This window comes from Euprymna scolopes, chromosome 4 (assembly GCF_053919585.1).
Source record: "Euprymna scolopes isolate OS-2025 chromosome 4, ASM5391958v1, whole genome shotgun sequence".
In the NCBI taxonomy this organism is placed as follows: domain Eukaryota; kingdom Metazoa; phylum Mollusca; class Cephalopoda; order Sepiida; family Sepiolidae; genus Euprymna; species Euprymna scolopes.
Genome location: NC_136485.1, coordinates 138845507 through 138870963, shown reverse-complemented (window position 1 = coordinate 138870963; position 25457 = coordinate 138845507). Strand labels below are relative to the sequence as shown.

The 25457-nt window shown below is 33.1% G+C and overlaps 1 protein-coding gene across 2 annotated transcripts in view; it reads right to left on the bottom strand.

Annotated features, from left to right (window-relative positions):
- Nucleotides 1-6098: 6098 nt before the first annotated feature.
- Nucleotides 6099-25457, bottom strand: part of LOC145269455 (coiled-coil domain-containing protein 63-like) — a 63777-nt gene continuing 44418 nt past the window's right edge. For both annotated transcript variants that reach the window (XM_080125144.1, XM_080125134.1), the window contains exons 7-11: nt 23990-24204; nt 18287-18455; nt 15034-15197; nt 10397-10491; nt 6099-6508 (exon numbers count right to left, since the gene is read on the bottom strand). In XM_080125144.1, coding sequence (XP_079981270.1) covers nt 6298-6508; nt 10397-10491; nt 15034-15197; nt 18287-18455; nt 23990-24204 — 854 coding nt within the window. In that variant the 3' untranslated portion in view covers nt 6099-6297. The remainder of the gene's footprint in view (nt 6509-10396; nt 10492-15033; nt 15198-18286; nt 18456-23989; nt 24205-25457) is intronic.

Genomic DNA, 25457 nt, shown 5'->3' with positions numbered 1-25457 from the left:
TCTGTTGAACAATTTAAACATTTATTTTCTATTTCAACAACTACTGTAGTAGCTGCAATGCAGAAAAACTATGGTCCTGGATAAATCCGATGAACAAAGCTTCTTTCTTAGAACTGCACACCTTGTGTGGTTGACCGAAAAATACAATTGCGAATTACTTAGGATCTTTATCCAGTCATGGCTGACAACAAGAGCATGCTACACCCGTGAAGTAAATAAAAGGTTCTGCTCGAAATTCCGTCCAAATTCCCGAGTTCGAGAGAAACATTCTCGAGTTTGACAAGATACACTTGAAGAAGTTCGGAGGTTACATCGACCGAAACATTGTGAAAATCACACTCAAGATGAGAACAGTAGTCCGAAGACTCCAAATAATACGAATAACCAATCCTCATCTAAAAAATTCAGAAATATCAAGAACCAAGTTGTAATTATTTTTTCAAGTTTAAATATGTGAATTTAAAATTAAATCTTATATGAGTTTTCATTTTTCTGAATGAACTGATGATGCTAACTAATCTGTGTGGTGATGGCTATATTGGATTTTAAATAAAATCTCACATATGTTGTTCTCATATGTAAAAAAAAAAAAATTTTTAATAAATATGATCATAAATAAATTATAAGATTTTTTAAAATGAGAAGTGACTTTTCAATCACCTGTATTTTGCTATCGTGCAATTTATTTTTAACAAAAATTATGCAGTTCCACCTAGACAACGGGGAAAATGGAAGCATTTTCCAATTATGACCCCGCTCCCCCAGCAATGAAAATCGTAAAGGGAGATAATTTATGTTTTAATTGAAGAATATGAAAACAATTGTCCCCTTATAACTGATTTTTCTGTATAAGGTTTAAAAAAATAAGCAAACAAATAATAATTAAAAACTAAAATGACTTCGCTGCATTCTCGACATCCTTGTGTAGGTAGAGTTTATATATCTATATATATATATATATATATATACATATATATATATATATATATATATATATATATATATATATATATATATATATATATATAACGTTCTTAAATCACTGTAGAACTTAATGTAAATTATGAAATCCCATTTCTTGATGTTTTCATTAACACTTATAGTAATACATTCAACATAATAAGTTTTCTAATTATAAAAAATAAAAACAACCAGTTTAAATTCTTGCCTGTTAAATGCTCTTATTATTAGAAAATAGCCTTCATAAGTTAGAAGAAAAGGCCATGAAAATATTGTATACATATACACATTCCCATGCAGTAAAATTAGACTATTTACTAATTTATAACCCTAAATCTTTGTACCGGAACCGGCGATGTTGTTTCACGGGTTTAATAGTTAAACAGCTTTCATTTACAAGCTCAAAGCTGATTGGCGCAGGCATGCAGCTTACCTCCCGGTTTGCCCAATCATATGTCATGTCTCAGGCGAGTTGAGCACATGGCAAAATAAATAAAAAGGTTGAAACCAGACATTTCGCTCTATTTTCCCCCGTCTTCCGTACTTAACCCCCCCCCCCCCGCGTCTTCCGTACTTAAATCCAGAACTGATAGCACACATGCAACAGTGCCCCATCGGAGGTCTGTTGGTATTAAAAAGATGAATAAATTTCATTGCAACTTAACGAACACATACACATAATTTAAACATTCTTTCAATTTCTTTCTAATAATATAAAAAGCAACGAACACCCTCTTTAATAACTTCTAATTAAAAAAAATATAATTCATATAATTAAGTGAAGTTTTGATACAATATTTCAAACCCATGCGACGCATGGCGCTAAAACTGCCGACATCGGAACTCTTCTATATCTCAACTAAAGACTTCGCCTTACTCTACAAGAACTCTTAATATCCAAGAACATTCTATTGCTGTAACCCTCTGTTCCTAAACACATAAAAGATCTCTTGTGTGAATATATTAAGTCTTAAGTCTTTGTTTCGTTTTGTTCTTTTCACTTAACATGTCTCTCGTTTTTCTCCCCTCATAAACACCCCAATAAAAATGGAGATTTTAGAAGTGGTGACACCCAAAACGATCTCCATATCTTCAAGCGCTCATATAACAGCTACCTTTTGAAAATCTTTTCTTTTCTCCAGCTTTTTTATAAATTTGATTTTTCACTTGATGATGATTCGATGAAGAATCGAAAATGTTTATGATACGTATGGAACACACACACACACACAAACACACACACACACACACACACACACACATATATATATATATATATATATATATATATATATATATATATATATATATATATATATATATATATATATATGAAGAATAAAACATGTATAAATAGATTTGAAGCCAAAACTACAACGCGAAATTTTTTATAAAATAAACAGGTGTTTATTTTTAAAGAAATATATTTTGGAGTAAGACTCCTTTACCAATCTGTTTTTTTCTCTTCTTCCTCGACATGATGTAGTGGAAGATAGTTCGATGAAGAGTCCACGTGATGTTGTTAGCTGCGGGTTTTTATGAAGCCGGATAGGTGACGCGTGGTCGCGAATTTTGAAAATCTGGGTAGTTATTTTTGTGCAGAAAATTTCCCTCAACGCTTCTAACGCATATACACAAAAATAACTACCCATATATATATATATATATATATATATATATATATATATATATATATATATATATATATGGTTAGTTACGGGAAACGGGTGTTTTTAAGGAAAACAGAACTGGTAGTATTTCAACAAAAAATTAAAGCAGGTTTAAAGACTACCTTCCTCACTCTCTATCCTTTAGTCAGGTAGAGCAAGGAGCGGTCTAAAAACATCCGTTTCCCGTGACTCACCCCATAAATATATATATATATATATATATATATATATATATATATATATATATATATATATATATATAAGAAAAGGTTATTCCAAAGCTTTAATATATTTAAAATCAAATAAGCAATGGTAATGTACATCAATAAGAATTTAAGCCATGTGAATTGACTCAAATATTAAGCAACATGATTAACATTTCGGTAATCGAGCGTATATATATATATATATATATATATATATATATATATATATGCAAGGAAATGTATTAAAAAAATACGAAAAGTATAAAAGTTTATAACTTTTCTTTATTAGTTTTCAATTGGTGACGTACAGGAATAAAAAATAATATCATGAAAAAAGATTAAAAAACATTTTTTACAGTTTTCGACCGATCCTTCAGTCTTCATCGGTGTAGTGAGAGTATGAGCATTGTTACAACGTATCCCAGTCCTACTGGGGACGGTAGAGATGGGTGACGTAACGAAATATATATTAAAAAAATAAAGTTTCCCAGCTTCCTTGATAATGCGTTGTTATGGGAATGGGACAACCGTCTCGAAGACAACAACAAAATGAAATGTACTGGACAACGAAATCACATAAGAAATAACGAGGACAAATATCGTCGAAAAATTAACAAACTTTTATTTATATAAAAATAAAATAAAATTCAAAAAAAGAAAAGAAAATTAAATATGCCTAACTAAATGAAATTATTTAATGATTCAAATTCTACCGCGAGAAAAATATATTAACAGTCAATGTTCACATAAAACAAGAAATCATCTGCTCAATTAGATACAGGTTCTAGGGTAAGAGAGAGATGTTGGAGAAATGAAAGTTTTGGTTGAAAAAATCACTGAATGTCCTTTGAAATGTGACTTTTCTTTCGTCTCTTTTTTTTTATATATATTTCATTCCTGTAAATCGTTTATATGTGATTACGCGCGCGCAGGTTAATTTTAATATTTTTGTCCTTCGGATTATTTTATGTTTCATTACGTACGTGCGTGTTAATTGCGCCAAGTATTTGTTTCCGAAGCTCATCGAAGCCCTTGATTTATAGTAAAAATTTCACTGCTCCATGGATCCTTCCTTCGCTGGGTTCATTCTTTTCTTCAGTCAATATTCTAACTTTGACCGCCGATCAAAACAGATCTTTACCGTCGCCGCCAACATCGGCTGGTGTCGTTGATATTTACTTCCACGACGCCGCTACCACGCTGCCGTCGCCTTTCGCCGGCTTCGTCACCCCGACCTCCGCTGACTTACGCCTTGTCGCTTTGAAGCGCGAAGCTCCAGTGATTGTTGACAACTTTTTACAGGCCCCTCTCTCTATATATACGGTTTATCTCTCTCTTTGTCTATACAGTTTATCTCTCTATATATACGGTTTAATTCTTTCTATCTTTTCTCTCTCCTCTCTTTCTCGTCCATGAGCTTTCTTTTCTCTTTCCTCTTCCACCCTTCGTTCACAGTATCTCTGTCTCTTCCTTCTCCTCTTGCTTGCAGACCTTCTCCTCCCATTTTTTCTTGTTTTGTTTACAGAATGTGAACGAGCAGACGAGAATGGGTCTTTTTGACGCCAAAAACTGATACAGTAAATAAAATATACTGAAAATATATTTCCTCTCGGCTAAAAATCAATAAAATAATAAATTATACATTTTAATAAATGTATCACAATATATATATATATATATGTATATATATATATATATATATATATATATATATATATATATATATATATATATCGAGCGCATATATATATGTATATACATATCGAGCGCATATATATATATCGATCGCATATATATATGTATATATATCGAGCACACACACACACACACACATATATATATATATATATATATATATATATATATATATATATATATATATATATATACTGGCAAAAACCAAAAACAACAAGAAGGAATAACTTCATGTTTGTATTTTTTCGGATATTACAATTGTTTCGACGTAAACAAGACAATTTTAAATTTTATATTATTTAAAAATATTCGTATTTACATCTCATCAAATATGTTTGAAAAAATACAAAGTTTGTACGTATCTCGACACATTGCAGTATTACCTAGTTTAACATTAAAATCACCGAGTAATACACAAAATACAAAGCTTTCTGTGTGAGAGTTTTGAATTTAGAGTAAAGGTAAAAATATAACCAAATTACTTGAGATCAATAAACAGATAAAACACTAAAAATAATAATTTAAAAGTAAGTTAAAAGATCTTTCTACTCCAGTAGTTTCTTCCCCAGAACCGCTAGACTCTGGAATTCCATTCCAGGTCCCTGCTTCCCCAACTGTACTGACGTGTAGAAGTTCAAGTGCAACTTGAACCAACATCTTGCTGGCCAAATCCCTACATAGTACCCCAGTAGTTGTTGCCCTAGATAGTAGCCCCTACATCAAAGTGGCAATGTGCCTTGTATGGGATGAAAATGTAATAAAATAAAAAAAAGAAACCATAAATCTCATTAATTCATAATTTTTGTCCGGTTTCAAATAGTCCAAATTTAACAAGTCTCGTCGTAATTTAGGACAAATATACGAAAATAGGGTCTATATAAATTTCTTCGACACAGATAGTGGACATGTTAAAAGCACAGGGGGGGGGTATAATCACTGCCCGATGTAGTCTTAACAGAATGAATATGTGTCAACTTTGTATTTTTTAAAACATATTTGATGAGATGTAAATATGGAAATTTTTAAATGATATAAAATTTTAAATTGTCTGGTTTATGTCGAAACAATTGTAATATTCGAAAAATACAAATATGAAGTTATTTCTTCTTGTTGTTTTTGGTTTTTGCCAGTACACACACACATATATATATATATATATATATATATATATATATATATATATATATATATATATATATATATATATATATATATATATAAAATATATATGGCGATTAAGCTACACTGAATATTCGGCGTTTCATCCACTCTAGGATTCCTCAGGCTTATGCGCATAAGCCTGAGGAATCCTAGAGTGGATGAAATGCCGAATATTCAGTGTAGCTTAATCGCCATATATATTTTATAAATTACTAACTAGCTCTACCTACGTATTGAGCACTTTTGAAGTAAATACTTAAAGTTTATGTGAGTAAATGAAGTAGTTATATTTCTATATATATATATATATATATATATATATATATATATATATATATATATATATATTGATTTTAACACAAAAGATCATGGGAAAACCGAAAAAAAAAACATTTAAAAGATATAATTAAGCAGAAACTTTCCGTTATTTTTAATAATATTTGCTTGAATATAAAAAGTTGTTTATATGTAAAAAGAAAGTAGTAGAAAGAAAGAAAGAAAGAAAGAAGGAAAGAAAGAAAGAAGGAAATAAAGAAGGAAAGAAAGAAGGAAAGAACACTAACAAAAGAAGAAATAAAGAAATAACAAACAAAACTCAAATGCATTTATGTTCTGTCTTTTTTGCTTTCTTTCTTCTGTGAATGTTTTTGGTTTTTGTCGCGCTCAATTGAAAAACCGGACTGACTTTCTTCTTTCTGTGCATCTTCTTCTCTTTTCTTTGCTGTCTTAATCACTCGTAACTCAAGGTCACTCCTGGTCAGCGGTTTCAGGTCCTCCTCCCCTACATCACTCTCATCAATACCTTGATATTCATCGCTGAAACACAGATTTTCATCAAAAATTACTGTTAAACAAGGTAAATAAATCACAGTTTTCATAAGTGATGGCATATATTGGAGATTATTCCCCTTTGGTGCAGCATTTTTCGAGTGAGGTTCCCCAAAACCCTAGGGTTTCACAAAAGTGTAATAGCTTATCTGGTTATTCGGAATTTGAACCTAATGTTCTAAGGGAAATAACTCTATTTTACTAAAGTAGTTGAAAAAACCCAACTTTTTTCTCTTACAATTGCTCGAATTTATTATATAAAAAATATTCTGCAAAAACAAGTGAGATAAGCGGTTATTTGTAATTTTAACCTATTATTCTAACTATATTTTACTAAGAATTTTCATCTACTTCATTTTAATGTAATAAAGTTTATAATAAGAATAAAATTTGTAGCAGACGAAAATTGCAACAAACACAAGCGGGAAGAAATTCTTGCGGCTGGAGATTTTGAATCCACTTTCTTCTTGGCTTATCCAATCAGAAGCCAGCTCTCAGTCACGTGACTGAGTGTATAAAACGTTAAACCAGCAACACACTTTCTCTTTCTTCCTAGCTCTTACTGACAGCACACCTCTCTGTTGGAGCACAACTTTGTCCGGGGCCCGTTAGCCCCAGGCTAGCATGAATACAAACAAGCCAGCATGGCTATCTCCACATGTAGTACACACATACTCTCTTTTTTTACCGCCTGCAGAACTCTCTAATCTTTTGCCCCCCGTCCATACATGTGCGCACGCCAATACTACTAACTTCTAGGAGACAAATAATATATCATGGCTAAGCACCACTATTACATACAAAAACATATCTGAACAATATTCTCTTTCAACAGGCCTGCATAATCATCAACGTCTCTACACGGAAACTCTTTCAACGTCTAACCCGCTTCATTATTCTTACTAACGAAGATAACCAATAAAGTTGTTTTACATGTTAGAATGAGACTTCTTGTCTCGTAGTCATTTTACAAATGTAAAATGCAACGATATTGTAATTTTTCTTACACAAAAAATTTGAGTAATTACGAGAAAAAAATCATTTTTTTCAACTACTTTAGTAAAATAGAGTTATCTTGCTCAGAACATAAGGTTCAAATGCTGGACAATCAGATAATCTAATACACTTTTTACATTTTATTAAATTTGAGATACATAATATTCCTGCACAAGGTATTTTTGGTTATAGTAATACAATAATATAGACGTCATCATATCTAACTTTTTATATTATTCAAAACTATAACAACCATTGAGAATGTCTGTATTGCACCGATATGAAGTACTCCCTAAAACTCTTTGATAAACTATTATAAGCAAACAGTATGTATCTTATTTAGCCTTATCAAAAAAATTTGATAAAGGAGTTTTAATTTTTTCTTAAATCACTTATTCAAAAATATATACAACTAGCAGTTCAGCCTGGTTTTGCTCAGCCCCTACGTACTGTTCATAACTTGTCCTACATGTGAATATACTTTGTGTAAGATTTCAAATGTTTAGACCAAAATTTGTCTGAATAATTTCGTAAAGACTGCAGAGGTCAATTTTTTTAACTTTGACCCCCCCTTAACATTTATTATTTTGGTCTCAAATCAAAATACAAAGTTTTACACATGTCAAAGTTACCTACATCTAAAATTTCAAATCTTAAGACCCAAAATTGATGGAGGAATTTGGTAGAGTCTGCAAAGGTCAACTCTTTCAACTTAGACCTTTTAGCAGCAAAATTTTTGCTCTAAAACTGATTAAAATGCGTGCCGCATGTCTCAATACCTGTTATGTATAAATTTCAAATGTTTAGACCCAAAATTAGCTGAGTAGTTTGCCAGAGACCGCAAAGGTAAAATCTTTTGAACGTTGACCCATTGGCAGCTCAAATTTTTGACTCAAACCGATTAAAAAGCTTGCCCTATCTATGAATACTCTTTGTGTAAAATTTCAAATGTTTAGACCAGAAATTGGCTGAGTAATTTAGTAGAGACCGCAGAGGTCAATTTTATTTTTAACTTTGACCCCAATTTTGACCCCTTAACATTTATTGTTTGGGGCTCAAATCAAATTCAAAAGTTTGATCCATGTCCAAGTAACCTACATTTAAAATTTCAAGTGTTTAGATCCAAAATTGGCAGAGGAGTTTGTTAGAGTTTTCAAAGGTCAAATCATTGAACTTTGACATCTTGACAGCCAAATTTCTGTCCGAAAACAGATTAAAAACATTTTCCCAAATCTCAATATGCCTTATGTCAAATCTCGAGTCTCCAGGCCGAAAATTAACAGAGTTATTTAGTAGGGAAATGCACACATAAACACACACACACACACACACACACACACACACACTTTCACTTTTATAGATATATAGATTAAGCTTTTTAGCCCATTAAAAACGGGCAAAAATTATAGCCCGTTGGCTTAAAATGTGTGATTTATGCCAAACTGATTATTGAATATGGTTGAATTTGTATTAATTTTTACATTAAATACTGATCTATTAATCCCTAACTGTTCATCAAACGGGTACCATAATACTGATTTCGCTGCACCTTATCATAACAAACGTTCATGCAAAATTTCAGTTGATCCAAGATATTCTCCTCCTTTCTCAACTGGCATAAATTCATTGTCAGGCAACTGAAAATATAGACAACTACCATCAAAGAAGACATTAGAAAAATCTCTGGCTCATGATCTGTTGGTTTCTGTCTATGCAACAGTAACTGACTTGCCATTTCAGTGAAATTTGTGCATGATTGACTTGTATGGATTACTATGGTCAGATATGCTGTTCAAGCAAAGGAAGAAATTGGTCCAAACCGTTCATAGTGAACGTAATGAAATGTGATGTATTTCTATATATTAGTAGTATGCAACAAAAATCGTCACATGAAAGAATAAAACGAAACCTTTTTTATAACAACAATGAAAAGGCTTATTTAATTACCTACATCTTTCAGTAAAAGTCGCCAGAAAGTTGGACAGACAGTGTTCAAATGAGTAAAATGAAAAGTTGAAACTTATTTGGGTTGTTAAAGGTCTGTCAGCAATCATCTTCAGAGGAAGATAATCGATAATGAAGTATCCAGTAGAGAGGGGCGACTTCTTTCCTTGTTGCTTTTAAGGTTCTCTCTGCAAACCAACTAGGACTTCCATGGGGGTTGAAGTAGGCTTTCAACGGATAGATGGAGTCAATGCGCCCTGCAAGCTAATTGGTAACTGTGTAACCAAATCACCTAGCAGGGACATTTTTCCACAAGAGAAAATAAGTCTTTTAGTATGAATGCTACAAATGAAGAACAAGAGCATACATTAGTATTGATGACAACGATTTTGATTCATAATATAGCTTATGTAGTGAAGTAGAAAAAAAAGAAATAAAAATAAATATATATAAGCCACAGCTGTTCCTTCCAACGTCCAAAAATAATTCACCGTCATAAAAAGAATTCACCGACACTTCTTCCAACCGTCGTTTCACTCTCTGCGCTCTTCACGCCTGCTTTAAAAAAAAAAAAAAAAGTACCGTTTATATGCTGCCCATTTCTCCACTTATGCAAATTGACTATCAACCAGAGCCATCTAGTTTTCCATTTCTCCAAACAGCCAATTTGCAAAGGGGGACAACTCAAACCACAGCTTATTTAATTAATGAGTGGATCACCCTTTCCTTAACTATGAGTTCTATCTGGCTGCCTCATCCCTAAAACAGATTTATGCATCTCAATCTTCTCAGAACTTTATTATGCGTGGGCTACTATGACCGATCCTAATTTTTTAATTAATTAATGATACATGTAGCCATTATTCTAGAAAACTAAGTCATCGCAAAAACCTACCTTCAAATTTGATTTTAAAATGCTATAAAAATACCACTTACCCAATTGATGGCGGAAAAATTGACACCTGACTGTGGGCGGATTTAGGGGTGATTGCAGAATAAACGTGACCTCTTGGATCAAAATTCTTCTGATCCTGAAAAAATTAGCAAATATATTGAAACAAGCAAGTGATTTATCGATTAAATTGATTAGGTGTTATTGAAAAAAAGAAACGAAAAACTACAAATGTGATACAATATTAGAAATGACTCATCAAGGCATACAAAGGTGGTCAGAAATGGGATAGGTAGTCAGCTAGGAGTGGCCGAGAGGAGGAGTTGTTTTCCACTTATTGTTCACTCTTAGACAAAAGACCAGACATAGGCTTTTTTGATTTTTAGTCAATAAATTTAGGAGTCAGAGTTAGTGTTAGGGCAGTTTTGAGTTTGGGACAGTTGAGCCTTGATAAGTGGTGACTCCTATGTAAAAAAAAAAAAGAGAGAGAGATCAGAGAGATTGGGATACTTGAGGACAGTTGGTGACTCAAAGGTCCCCCTCTTGGCCTTGATAAGTGGTGACTCCTATGTAAAAAAAAAAAAACGATTGAAGCCAGAGTCAGGTGAGAGCTGATCAAACTTAGAAAATAATCTGTGGACTAATACAAACAGACAGCTAACAACGGACAATGTTTGGAGATTTTTTTTCTAGACTATGACTATGGGATAGTGTAATACATACACACAAACAGCTCAACTGAACTTTATACAATGTGTTGGGTTTGTTAGAGACATTTGAAACAAGATCGAGCAGCTTTTTGCAGATGAGGAGATGAATTGATCAACTGACTGACTGTGATAGCCCCAACAGACAACTAACATGTCGACATTCGCATTTGAAGTGTCGTTTTCCACAATGATATTACATACGCACACCCACAGTATCACTGATCTACATACAATGTGTCAGAGTCTATACATTTTCTTTTTGTGTTAGTTTGTGTTGCTTTATATTTTTATACTTGTAAACCAGTGTTCGCACCCTCAGCAATCGCTAAGATAGATGATGACAACACTACCAGAATAAGAATGAGGGGAAGAAGAGATGAAGGGGAATAGAAAATCATAGCACACAGCTTTGGGGTTGGGAATTCTCAAGAGGGACATATGGTTTTACACAAGTGCTTCAGCGAAATGGAAACGAAAATGATAAACACCATAATAAATAATTGTAGGGGTTCAAAAAACCTACAGTGAGAGAGGGTGAGAATGATAGATAGGACTTTAATAAGAGATGATTGACTTTGTGCAAATTACGGCTACTTAGAACATTTAAAATGGAGTTGGTTTCAAATATAACGCAGTTTAAAAAAAGTTAAGGAATATTTTAGCATGTATTTTGTGTTAGATTATGGAAAGTTAAAGAAAAAGCGATAGACAATAAAAGAAAGAGAAGGAAAGAAACTAAAAGAAAAAAAAGGAAGAATTTAATTTTTCTTGTCATCTTTTATATCATTTGCAAACAAGCTTGAATTTATTTCTTTATTTCTTTAATTTTTTACTAACAAGGTTACCCGGCGTTGCCCTGAAACATATAAAACAAAGAGAAAAAATGAAACTGTGTTTGAACATTCCTGGTATTCTTTGGATATTGAAAAATTTTTGATGGCTATCTATAACAATTCTGAGCAAAACCATGGATACTCTTGTATAAAAAGTATAAATTCCTGGCAACACCGATATTTTTTTACATAAGCATCACCATTTATCAAGGCCCAGGGGCCACTCGAGGATAAGGGTTAAAAAGTGTACAGTAGTCAATTGGACAATATAGTAACTGTTAGTAATGGAAATTCGGTAAATTTGTTTACTTAAGAAGAACACCTCATCAAGAACTTGTTTATGTTGGACTTGAAGACAACCATATTGTAGTTAGCTGGAAAGCAAGCAAAAGGAAGACAATTCCACAGGCGTGCAGTTCTAAGAAAGAAACTTTGTTCATGGAATCTATATTTCGGTTTAAGCACAGATAAAGAGTGGGAGAAATTATTGATAGTGTTTTCAGCTAGACGAGTGTTTACATTATCTTGTATAAAATAGTATAGCAAACCGGAGTGATGTTGCTATCCACTCGCAAAATATAAAATACGCTTAAATATATTTTAATTCATGGGAAATTACCATTTATACCAGTATTTATTATTACAAAGCCAATTCTCTATTGAATATTAAATTGTATCTAATATAGAGTACTGATCTTAAAAGTTTAAAAAAATGTACTTGGGTGCAATCAACTAGAACTGAAACCAAAATATTCAGTGCTGAAACCGTGTTCCCTACCTGTTGAGCTATCGACAGGAAGATAAGAAAGATTTGAAATTAAATGTCAAGCTATAAAGGAATTTGCATGTGCGTAAAAGTAATAGTACAGAAATATGTCAGCAAGTTGAAATAAACTTTTTTTCATTTTTACTTGCCGATATATTTCTATACATATAGTTCATGCATTCAAACAAATATTTTAGTCATTACAAACCATCCTTGGTGTATGGTGACTATTTCCTGTAAATTTTAGTCTTATGTTTTTTTTTGTTTTTTGTTTTATTACATTTTCACCCCAAACAAGGCACATTGCCACTTTGATGTAGGAGGCTACTATCAGGGACATAAGCTACAGGGGTACTTTGTAGGGAGTTGGACAGCAAGATGTTGGTTCACGTTACACTTGAACTTCTGCATGTCAATACAGTTGGGGACATTAGAACCCGTAAGGGAATTCCAAAGTCTAGCGGTTCTGGGGAAGAAACTACTGGAGTAGAAGGCTCTCTTACATCTAGGGAACTCAACTGTGAAAGGGTGGAATTTTGCTGCTTGTTGAGTTTGTCGGGGGTATTTACGTCGAGGGTGCTTGCAGTTCGTTGGAGCATTCACCATTAAAGTACTTGTAGAACAGGCAGAGGGATGCTACATTTCGTCGATGGGACAGAAGCTGAAGCTTAGATGACAGTTCATGTGAACAGTAGTTTAAGAGTTTATCGGTTAAATATTTATACACAGATAGAATTTGACAGGTTGATTCCTCTTATGCCAAAATCGTTAACCAACTCCAATATCTATTTTGGGTTGTTATTAGGTAACCATTTGTGACCACCTCAAACGCTCCCTTTTGATGGTATTCTGTAGCTAAACTCCGAGCGTTTCTAATGAACTGACCTGACTTTGGTTTGATTTGATTGCACTGTAATACGGGGTGGAACGATATAATTGTCGCCCTAGAAAAGACGACATCATTCCATTTCCATTTGATGAAAAATGGTTTTCTTTTCTTTTTTTTTTTTTGTTACAGAATATCTACTAGTTGGCCAGTTATGTACAAATCCTAAGAGTGATAGGAGCCTTCTATCTTGTCCGAAAGTGACACAATGTTCAACAAGCAAGATCGGAGATGCACGGATGTACAACTTATGCTCTCTACCAATCCAGGTTATGACAACAGGACCATTGCCAACACCCTCAAAATGTAAATCTGGATGGCTCAACACTTGATGGCACAGCTTAAGGACGTTTCCGGCCAAGGTTATGGTCTTTGGTGTGGTTTGAAGTGAGGACAACATCATACCACCTCACATCTTCAAAGTCGGCTTGAAAGTCAACATCAAAGTGTACCTGATTGCACTGAAGAGTGTGGTGATTCTCTAGTGCAATCAGGTAGATGCTGGCAGACCCCGGGTGTGGCAGCAGGATTCAGCACCGGCCCACAAGTCCAAAGAGATCCTGGCGTGGTTTCAGGAGTGCTATGATTTTGTACCCTTCTCCACTGACCCTCCTTCCTTCCCCAACCTGAACCCGCTGAACTACTTCGCTTGGTTATACGTCGAGAACATCACCAACATGACCTCCCACAACACCAAAGCCAGCCTGATCGCTACTATCCTCCAAATATTTGCCGAGCTTCTGCTGGCGCTTGTGGACAAGGCATACTACCAGTTCTGAACCCGTATCAAGGTGATGATTGAGGCTGAAGATGGCTACATTGAATAGATGTCAGCTCTACTACATAAGTTACCTGAATTGATTTTTTCAATAGAAGTTTTTAAATAAACTGTAGTATTGTTTTCTTTGGGGTGTCAAGTTTATCGTTTCACCCTGTATTGCTGAAAATGATCTTTCAAACATCCAACATTTAACATATCTTTTTGACAATTGATCATGTTTGTTGTTTCTTCCTATGCAGTTGTCTGGTGTCAGGTTTATTATTTTTATTCAAATTACCTTTTCATATTATTTTTATAGTAAGTGTTTTTTTGTTGTTGGTTTTTTAATAGTAGATATTTACTCCCAAAAAATGAAAAGTAAATATATTAACAAATTATTTAATTCTCACAAATCTCGACCGTCAGTCTGAAAAAAAAAAGAATACAATAAAATTTGTTTAGCATTTACAAAGATTTTTAGTGGAAAAAACAGCATGCCAGTCTGTCTAAATTAAAGTCGTTTGCTTTTTGATGTTCTTGACATGAGAATCCCAGGTTGCTCGAATGACGTGCTTAAATATCACACGAATAGAGAATCAGCAGCAGCCATTTGTCTTGCGTTGTCGTGCCTTGTTTGTCGTACATAAATATTAAAGGCCATCTAAGGATGTTTATAAAGTAAAATTGAATATTTATAAAAAAAGAGTTGTGAATGGTTGTACACACCTTAGACTGAAGATAAACCTGCATGGCCAACACCTCATTAGCTCTCTGTTCAATTAATCCTAAATACTGGATCATATTCAGCTCACTTACACCCATGGATGAGCCGAGCATGTCAGTAATTGGTGTAGAATCACAGTTAATCTTTAAAAATATGTCTTTTACGGCTGCAAAGAAAGTTATAAAAATTATGAGTACAAAATAGATTTAAACATAAAGAAGGTCATCTCTCTGCGTATGTTTCTCTCTTTTCTTTTTTGAATTTACTTAACATTTTTCTTTGGGGATGGGGCATCCTACTGGATACCAGACATTCACCTGCTATTTCAGAGATTCCAACTAAGAACTCGTTTTAGGATTCTAACTGTCCTTTTAAGCGCAATTATTTCGGATTTCTCTTACACTTAGTCTACCAGATATATTCGACACATACATTTCTTGTTTTTGTTGATACTCGTGTTTACGATTGTCCATCTCCGGCCCACCTTATTTTCTCTTCCCTTCTTTCTCCCCCCCCCCTTTTTTTTCCTTTTTTTTCTCTCGTATTTCTTTTAAAATCGTTCTTCCAAATAATAATAGCCATTTCTGTAAGGTCTGACGAGGCTGCTGGATCGTAAATATGGTCCGGCCACCGAAATATATGTAACTGAACAGATAAAACGGTAATAAAAAATAAAACGCATATTTGCTCTGCAATAGTATTGAGCACTCTCTTTAGGTTTTACTAATTACCATTTTTGCCATATATATATATATATATATATATATATATATATATGGTAAAAATGTTAATTAGTAAAACCTGAAGATATATATATATATATATATATATATATATATATATATATATATATATATATATATATATTTGGTAAAAATGGTAATTAGTAAAACCTGAAGAGAGTGCTCAATACTATTGCAGAGCAAATATGCGTTTTATTTTTTATTACCGTTTTATCTGTTCAGTTACATATCTTTCGGTTGCCGGGCCATATTTACGATCCAGCAGCCTCGTCAGACCTTACACAAATGGCTATTATTATTTGTAAGAATGATTTTAAAAGAAATACGAGAGAAACAAAAAAGGGGGGAGAGAAAGAAGGGAAGAGAAAATAAGGTGAGGCGGAGATCGACAATAATTAAGTTTTGAAGTTTTGAATTCCGCTTTCATAAATAAGCGTTTGTTGCCTGAAGAGGTCTCTAGTTGCTAAACACTAGAAGACCGAAACATGCTCATAACTGTGTAGCAACAAATCACTGCTTATGTAAGAACAAATTGAAAATGTAACTAGCTCTACTTCCGTATTAAGCACTCTTGTATTAACCTCGTTATATTTCATTGGTTACCCTACTTTTGAAAAATAGCAAATATATATATATATATATATATATATATATATATATATATATATATATATATATACTCGGGTTTTTTTACATTCAAAAGTAATGGACTAATGAATTCAACGAGGTTGTTAGATAGTGCTCAATAAAAAGAGCTAAAAATACTTGTTTATTGTTATATAAACATGCTCACATCCCGCTGCTACAAATAGCCACTTGTTTCAATCAAACAACAGATATCATCAGGCAGCGACTTGACTTTTCAAAAGTTCAATGAATAATCCATTATGATTATTCATTGAACTTTTGAATAGTCAAGTCGCTGCCTGATGATATCTGTTGTTTGATTGAAACGAGTGGCTATTTGTAGCAGCGGGATGTGAGCATGTTTATATAACAATAAACAAGTATATATATATATATATATATATATATATATATATATATATATATATATATATACTAGATTACTGATTCTGTTTTAAGGTCTGGATTCAGGTACAGTTACTGATTCTGATTCCAATTCTTTCAAATTTCTAATGATAGAGTTTTTTTTTTGAGGGGGGGGGCTCAGGGATAGTTACCGCAAAAACCATGAAATATGTATATATAACTTCCTAAACGTAGAAACACATTAATGGTGATGATCTATTGATTTTAGTTTTACTGGCAATTTAAAATCAATAAATATTTATCATTTCATCATTAATATGCGCCATGCAAAATCAAGTGTTAACAAACAAAAATAAAAACAATGAAAAGAATCGTTTTTGACATCGGAAAATAGGCACAAATTTTTCCGATTCCAATACCCCAAAACTTTTGAGTTTTTCGATTCCCGATTCTGATTAATCGTCCTAACACCGATATATACACAGTGGTATTGACCCTAAGTGGATTAAATCAGCTTCCTCCTAAGGAGGAAGTTTATAGGGAATGTCAAATTCAAAAGCAGTGTCCAGTCACATGTATATCACAATCAGAGGAGATGAGTTCATTAAGATTTTGTGGTTTTTGCAGGGAGGTGTCAGTGCCCTCCTACATACAGCGCCTAGTATTCCCAAATAGTCACCTATTTAGTACTAAGTTCAATATCACTTAACTTTTCTGACATAACAGGAACTGGTGTGTTAACATGATTATACCGTATTGTCATTAAATATAGGAAAAATTAAATATAGAAAATATGAATAGAATTATTGAAATTATGCTGCAAACTATTTACAAACTCTCAATATTAAACATCCTATAAAAAAAAAAACTTCTACTGTCATGAACTACACAGATTCTATTTAAGGAATAATTATTATTATACTCACTTTAAAACGTTCTCATGAATAATATTCTTCTTCCGATCATTTCCTTCTAAACGAAACGATTTCAAGATATATAGAACATAATACAAATTGTGGTGCTTGTCCAGCATTCACGCCTCATGAAAAAACAAAACAAAGTAAAGAAAAATGTTTTTTTATAAAGAAAATCGTATTTAAGCGAATTTAAGTCTTTCCAATGCTCCCCTCCCCATGTTTAGAATAGCTTTCTAAAACCATGCAAGTTTGAATAATTTGGAATTATCTCCCTTGTTCTTTCAGCCTGTTTTGAAGGTGGCGTCGCAAGGTTGTCGATCATTCTTTAATCATAAAATTTGATTTTCTTATTCAGAAATAAAACCATTTGATCAATTTACATAATTTGTATTGTCAGTGAACGATATTTTCTTTCCGTCACAGATGCGTATATAATACAGATTCTTTTTTGTTGTTGTCGTTTTTTTGTTTTTTGTTTTGTTTTTTATTTTTTTTTAAAGATAATTTTGGACAAGCACTGAACTTTTTTTTTAAATCTGATCATATGAAGCACTACAAGGTTTTCGGAAATCACAGAAATAACAAAAAAAAAATAATTGTACCAATTTTTAGCTGATCAAATATTTTGGTGATTTCTTTAATCATTTCTTCTTTGACTTGTATATCTTTTCGAACTTCCATTTGCATCTCTTCCAAATCATTTAAAATCTTCTTGCGCTCAGAATCCAGTTGAGCTCCCTGGTTTTCAAAATCTTCAATTTCATTTCGAATCTGCAGTTAAAAAAAAAAAAATGACCAATTATATCATTTTTATTGAACACTGTTTTATACAGATGTAGTTTTTTTTATATCTAGAAAAAGTTCCAGACAAAGCATGAAGCCACTTGACGTAAGGAGCTAACAAGAACAAAAGATGAGAATTTGTGTTACTATACACGTAGATGCGAAAAAGTGGTTAAAAAAACAAATATATAACAAATAAATGTTATCAAAGGCAAGGTAAGTTACTCTTCTACCTATCTGGAAAAGTTTTTAGTGGTTTTACTCACTTTAAAATGTGTAAACGGTTCGAAAATCATACAGTGTTTATCAATATATTTTAAAAAGAAAAATGGCGTCATGCTCGCTAACGGTAAGTTTGGGAAAATGAGTTCAAACAAACAAATTATACAAAATATTGTTAGAAACCCACCGAATATATGTCCGCCTATGTAACGGTAACATATATTGAGTGAGTTTCTAACAGTATTTTGTATAATTTTTTTGTTTAAACTCGTTTTCCCAAACTTACTGTGTTCAACAGCGAACATGCCGCCATTTGCATTTTTCAAATACATTGGTAAACACTGTATGTTTTTCGAGCCGAATGAACACGTTACATTAAATAAAAACACTAAAAATTTATCCAGTTAGGTAGAAAAGTAACTTATCTTGCCTTTTGTAACATATATTGTTATATATCTGTGTTTTTTTTGACAACTTTTTCGAATCTACGTGTATAGTAAAACAAACCCAAAGACGGTTCTCACACCGACAGAGGATGCTTATTGGCATTAGTCTTGGAAAACCAAAGCTATAGGTAAAAGGAAAACAATCAGCAGGAAAAGAGTTACACAAGCTTGCAGTTCTTAGGAAGAAGCCAATGGAATAAGAAGCTGTATAGCAACAGTTCGCATTTACATAAAGGTATCATATTTTATAAGAAGAAGAATAGGAATTCTTCTATCTTCACTGCTGGGCTCTGTGATGAAACATGCAACGACCAACACCATAACCAATTGAGACACCTGTTTTTTCTTCTTTTGTGAAACCACAGAACAACACTTTATATTTTTTTAAAATATAAATTTATTTCAGCTGTCTCAGTGGTCTTCACAAGGAGTTTGCATTACGTGTCTACATGCTTGTTCTTTCCAGCCCTGCTTCCTGTCTTTGAAGCACGTCTGCTCACTTTCGTGACCAAACTCCAACTCCTAATCTCTAATAGTTTGGACCTCTTGACCTGCCAGTTCCGTTATGCCATCATGAAAAGTACACGTCTCCTAACGTGTGACTTCTGTCACGTACGCAACTGTTGAAGGTCATTTTGTTTATTTAACTTAGCTAATATATGTAAACACCTTAAACTTAACAATAAATAACTCCCAATCTAAACTATTTTAACAATATCACTGGATAGATAAATAGATAGGTAGACAGATAAATAGATCGATAATAACTAATTTAACTTTTAATCATATTATTATCTAAAAAAATTTATTCATAAGCCACCTGCCTCTGTTGACTATATCATCTAATGACTCATTAGATTTCTGTCTGTATGACATTAATTTTAGACCATTTATTCTAAAATTCTCTGTAGGTTTGAGGTGTTCAATGAACTTATTAAAATAATTTGAGGGGAACATTCTTTCACCGTTTGCGACCACTTGTTGAATTTTTTATTTTTTAGTCCTTTATTATCGACTTGTAGTAAAATATATTTTGTTTGTTGTTCTGTTTTTATTTTACTAATTATAAAATAAAATTCCAATCTTTGTTTAAACAATTGAAATGTTTCTACCAGATTTGTAGAATTCCTGCCAAATCATAAAATATTGTTGCTATAAGACATCACAACTATTGCTATGTTGACACAGAAAAAAAAAATTCAGTATGGCGTCGATATGAGAAAAACTATATCACACGTGTGCAAATTAAAAAAAAAAAGCCTGTTATTCCCAGTACTATTCTGTAAAAGACACGTTTTATATGTGTTTATTTCATTATTTTCTGTGAGAATTTCGCTGTTATGTTTTTTGATGCAGAGGCTCGTATTTTTAAAAGAGAATCTTCTAATATGCATTTCCTTTTCATTGTTTGTATCCCATGCTGCCACCATGCAATGAGAAAGGAGGCAATGTTGTTATATTAATGGATTATTAACATATATACATAAGATAACATCAGACATGTTTATTACAGCATGTTGTTAATATTGAAACCTAATGACTGTGTTCGTATGTTTCTACGCCAAAGGGTTAAAATCCTTGCACATAGGAAAGTAGTTCTATGATATCATTACAACCACTAGACTAACGAGTCAAACGAGCTGAAACAAAAGAAGCAGGGAATAGATAAACCAATTCTGAAGAACAAATGCCATAATAGTATTTATAAAAAATAGACTGAGACTAACAACATCACATCTGTGAAAAAGAGAGAGCAGCAAGGAAAAGAAGAAGGGCGACGAGGATGGGGGGGGGCAATCAAATTACAAAATACCTTTCTGCAATTTATAAAGAACTTATAAATAGAACGGCATAATCATGTTGACATACCGGTTCCTGTTGGGTCGCCGAAGTTAAGCAACGTTGAACCTGGTCAGTACTAAAATGGGTGACCCTTTAAGACTTCCAGGTGCTGTATGTGCTCTCCGCTTATCTCGGCATTGTTTCCAGTCGTCTTGAACTTCCTCTTGCCACTGAACTAAAACAGTGCCGATTCAGGAGAGGTGTGGTTGGTGATTGCGCAACCCTTGCCTCACAATTACACACGCAGCTGCCCCTACATCGGGTATTCTTTGTCTTTCGAAACTGAACAGAGGCATCGTAAATACAGTAGCCCATTAGTAGTGGTCTGATAGTAGATCAGTAGAAAGAGAATAGAGTCAAATGTGAGAAAACTGATTTTCCGAGAATCAGAAGGAGCAATGGATCTAGTGCATAAACTCACAGCAACAAAAACTTGATGAGAAAGAAAAACTAAGTTTTAGAATCATCTCCATGAAAATGGACTCATGATAATTTCGAGCATGAAACCTAATCAAAATTTGATGTTAATTTCTTTGGTTATATATCTCCACAAGCACGGCTACCGGCGTTGCCCGGTGGGGTGGGGGAGAGACATAAAATAGAAGAGTAAAAAAAGGATGTACGTATCTTCAGTCTTTTAAAACTTCGTCCTCTCTTCCTCCGATCTATATATCTTCCTTTTTTCTCTCCCTCTTTCTATCTTACCTCCCCTTCTCTCTCCCAGCACCCTCTCTCATTCCATCACTCTCTATGTATATTATCTCTCTCTCTCTTTCTTTATCTTCCCTCTACACCCCTTTCTCTCTCCCCTATCTCCCTTTCTCTCGCTCTAACTGCTAGCTCCGACATCCCTCCTCTCTCTCTCTCTCTCTCTCTCTCTCTCTCTCTCTCTCTCTCTCTCTCTCATATATTCTCTCTTTCCTATATTCACTTCTCTCTTCCTCTCTCCTATATCTCCTCTCTTTCTTTGTATCCTCTCTCTCTCTCATATATCTCCCTTCTTTCTCCCTCATATATCCTTTCTCTCTCTTGTATATCCCCCTCTTTTTCTCTAATATATTCCTTTCTCTCTCTCACACACTCTCTCTCTCTTTCTCTCTCTCTCTCTCTCTCTCTCTCTCTCTCTATATATATATATATATATATATATAGAGAGAGAGAGAGAGAGAGAGAGAGAAAGAGGGAGGGAAATAAATAAAAAGGAACAAACCGTGTTATGTGTTCATCAACGTTTCGTCTTTGTTTCGAGACTTCGTCTGGATGAAATAAAGACGAAACGTTGATGAACACATAATACGGTTTGTTCCTTTTTATTTCTCTATTTTGTCGGAATACTATTTCCATTATTTTCATCATATATATATATATATATATATATATATATATATATATATATATATATATATATATATATATATATATATATATATATCAGGTTGACAAGAAAGTTCTTGCGGTTTTTAAATTTTAAATTAGATGAACATACTCGCCCAGACAAAGATTTATTGATCGAAATAAGCACTATTAGAATCAACCCATTTTGCCAACGCAAATCATGTGTATTTATGCCAGTAACGTAAAAATCTTGCGTTCTGGTGACAATGAAGTTGCTGAAGACGTTTTTGATATCGCATAGGTTTTTTAAGCATTTCTCACACAGAAAGTTGTCGAGATGCTTGAAAAAGTGGTAGTTGGTAAGTGAGTGGTCTGGAAAGTATGGTGGATAAGGCAGAGTTTCATAGCCCTAGTTGTTCAACTTCTGCAGGGTCGGTTTTACAACATGCCGTCAGGCATTGTCGTGGAGGAGAATTGGGCCTTTTTGTTGTTTAATGCTGGGTGCTGTTGTCGAATTTTCTGATGCATTTCATCCATTTGTTGACAGTACTTGTCTGCCATAATTGTTTCGCCGACATTCAATAAACTGTAATAGATTAGACCAGTCACAGACCATCAAACAGTCAGAATGACCTTCTTTTGGTGCAACTCTGGCTTCGGGAAGTGTCATGGAGCTTCATCAGCATCTAATCACTGAGCTGAGCGTCACCAGTTGTCGTAAAGGACCCACTTTTTATTGCAAGTCACAACACGGTTGAGAAACGGATTGATCTTGCTGCGTAAAAGAAGAGAAGATGACACTTCATAATGGCGTTTCTTTCGGTTGTCGTTCAATTCATGAAGCATCCATTTATCAAGTTTTTTTGTCTTTCCAATCTTTCTCAAGTGGTTGGAAATCGTCGTATACATTACATCTAATTTAGAAGGAAATTCTCGAACAGTTGTGTGTGGCTTGGCTTCGATTAAGGCTCTTAATTGATCGGTGTCAAGATCTGATGGCCGATCACTATATTCTGCATCTTCAAGACTCTTGTCGCCGCCACAAAATTTTTTAAACAATTATTGTGCTGTGCGTTCAGTAGTGGTTCCTGTGTCAAATACTTCGTTAATATCGCAAGTTGCTTCAGCAGCTTTTCGGCCTAGCTTGAATTGAAATGAGAAATTTGTGTGAATTTGCTTTTTTTCCATCTTGTATTCAATATTCTGAAAAGAAGACATAATCGTTTTAAAACGATTGTAATTTAAACGATTAATGCTTTCTTCTGTTATTATTGATGCTAATTTCTTGAAATTTATAAAACACATATTCAGTTAAAACATCGTAAAGTCTATAAGATGAGATTGAAAGTCAGATATTGATATCTTAAAAACTACTGCCTTAATAAAGTGTACTCTGTCGATTCCTTTTTGTCCAACTAATCACGTTTCCATTTGCATAAAAAAACTCCAAAAAACGCCATAACTTAAGCTTCACTTCAATAACAGTAATTTGTAAACTAATAATCCGATTGCGCTCAAGTTTTGACATGTGCCATTTGAAGGTTAGTGCTTTATGAAAATCATATAGACTTTATATTAGTGGCGCCATCTATATGTCAGGCCCGGAATTATTGAGCGATATATTATGTAGTAAAATCACGAAATCGAATGTTTCAATAATAATTAAAGTATTCAAACCTCTTTCATTTGATCCTGTAGCATTTCAATTTCATTGTTCATTTCATTCACATAATTAAAAAGAGCAAAATTTCTGTCTTCCACTTCAATAAATCGAGGAACATCGAGATCGAGATTGTCTTCTCCGGTCATTTCTTTAATCTTCTGCACCGCCATTTCGTATCGCTCCACGGAATCTTCTTGACTTTCCATTTTCTTATCAGCTTCTAAAGACTCTACAAAGATAAAAAAAAAAAAAAAAATTATGAACCACTTTCAAAAACAGTGGTGCTCTGCCTAAGGATTGAACTTGCAGCCGCTAGAAGACTATCAGTGATTGCTAACCAACGCTATTAACCGTTAGGACACATATGTCTATGTGGATAATTCGAGAAAGTGATCCAGAACATAACTCGAGGTCGTATCAGCATCTTCCGGTGAGTTGACGAAAAAGAAGCTGGAAAAAGCCGACATGATTAGCCAATCAGCAATCGGCTATTAGCAATCAGATATCAGCAGACGATGTCTTCGTTAATAGAAAAAAAATCACTTATCTGATACTATTCGTGAAAAAAAAAAGATTGTTTTCGATTATAGTTGTTTCATGAAAAAAAAATATGTTTCTCTTATTACAAAATACAAAAAAAAGTTGTTTTTTTGTATTTTGTAATAAGAGAAACATATTTTTTTCATGAAACAACTATAATCGTTTTTTTTTTTTTTTACTTTTCTTGCAAAAAAAGAAAAACAGCAAAAAAGAACTACATAGATACTTTTCATTGAAAGAAACTGACACATTCCACCAATGCATTATTAACTCCAACCGACTAAGTACTACTTATTTTTTTTATTGCAGTTTCCAGCTTTTTTCCTTTTCTTCTATATCTATTTTTTTCTGTTTTTTTCCAATTTTTCACATGTGCTGCACTGCATATTTTCAAATAGTCATGCATGTAATATTATCTTCACTATATATATATATATATATATATATATATATATATATATATATATATATATATATATATATATAAATTGGTTGGTTGCTGTTTGAAAGCGTTGGTAAATATGCAATCAAATATAATGCGTATACTTTTAAAGCCACGCAAAAAAGAATAAGCAATTTAAAATTACTGTTATTCGATGTATTTCGGCGAAGAGATTCACCTTTGTCAATTTTTTTTTTCTTACTCCTCATGATGGTAATTTAGGTGGTTCACGTCCGCTTATCTGTTATTCAACTTTTTTTTGTTGTTTTTTGTATTTTTTATAGTCCAGGAAATGCACATGGCACGTGTTAAAGGAATAATTGGTTGGTTCCTGTTTAAAAGCGTTGGTAAATATGAAATCAAATATAATATATATACGGAATACGTTTTAAAGCTATCGCAACGCAAAAAAAAAAAAAAATAAGCAATTCAAAATTACTTTGCATTTCCTGAACTATATATAAAAAAAAGTTTTTTTACATTTTTTTTACTTTTTTATT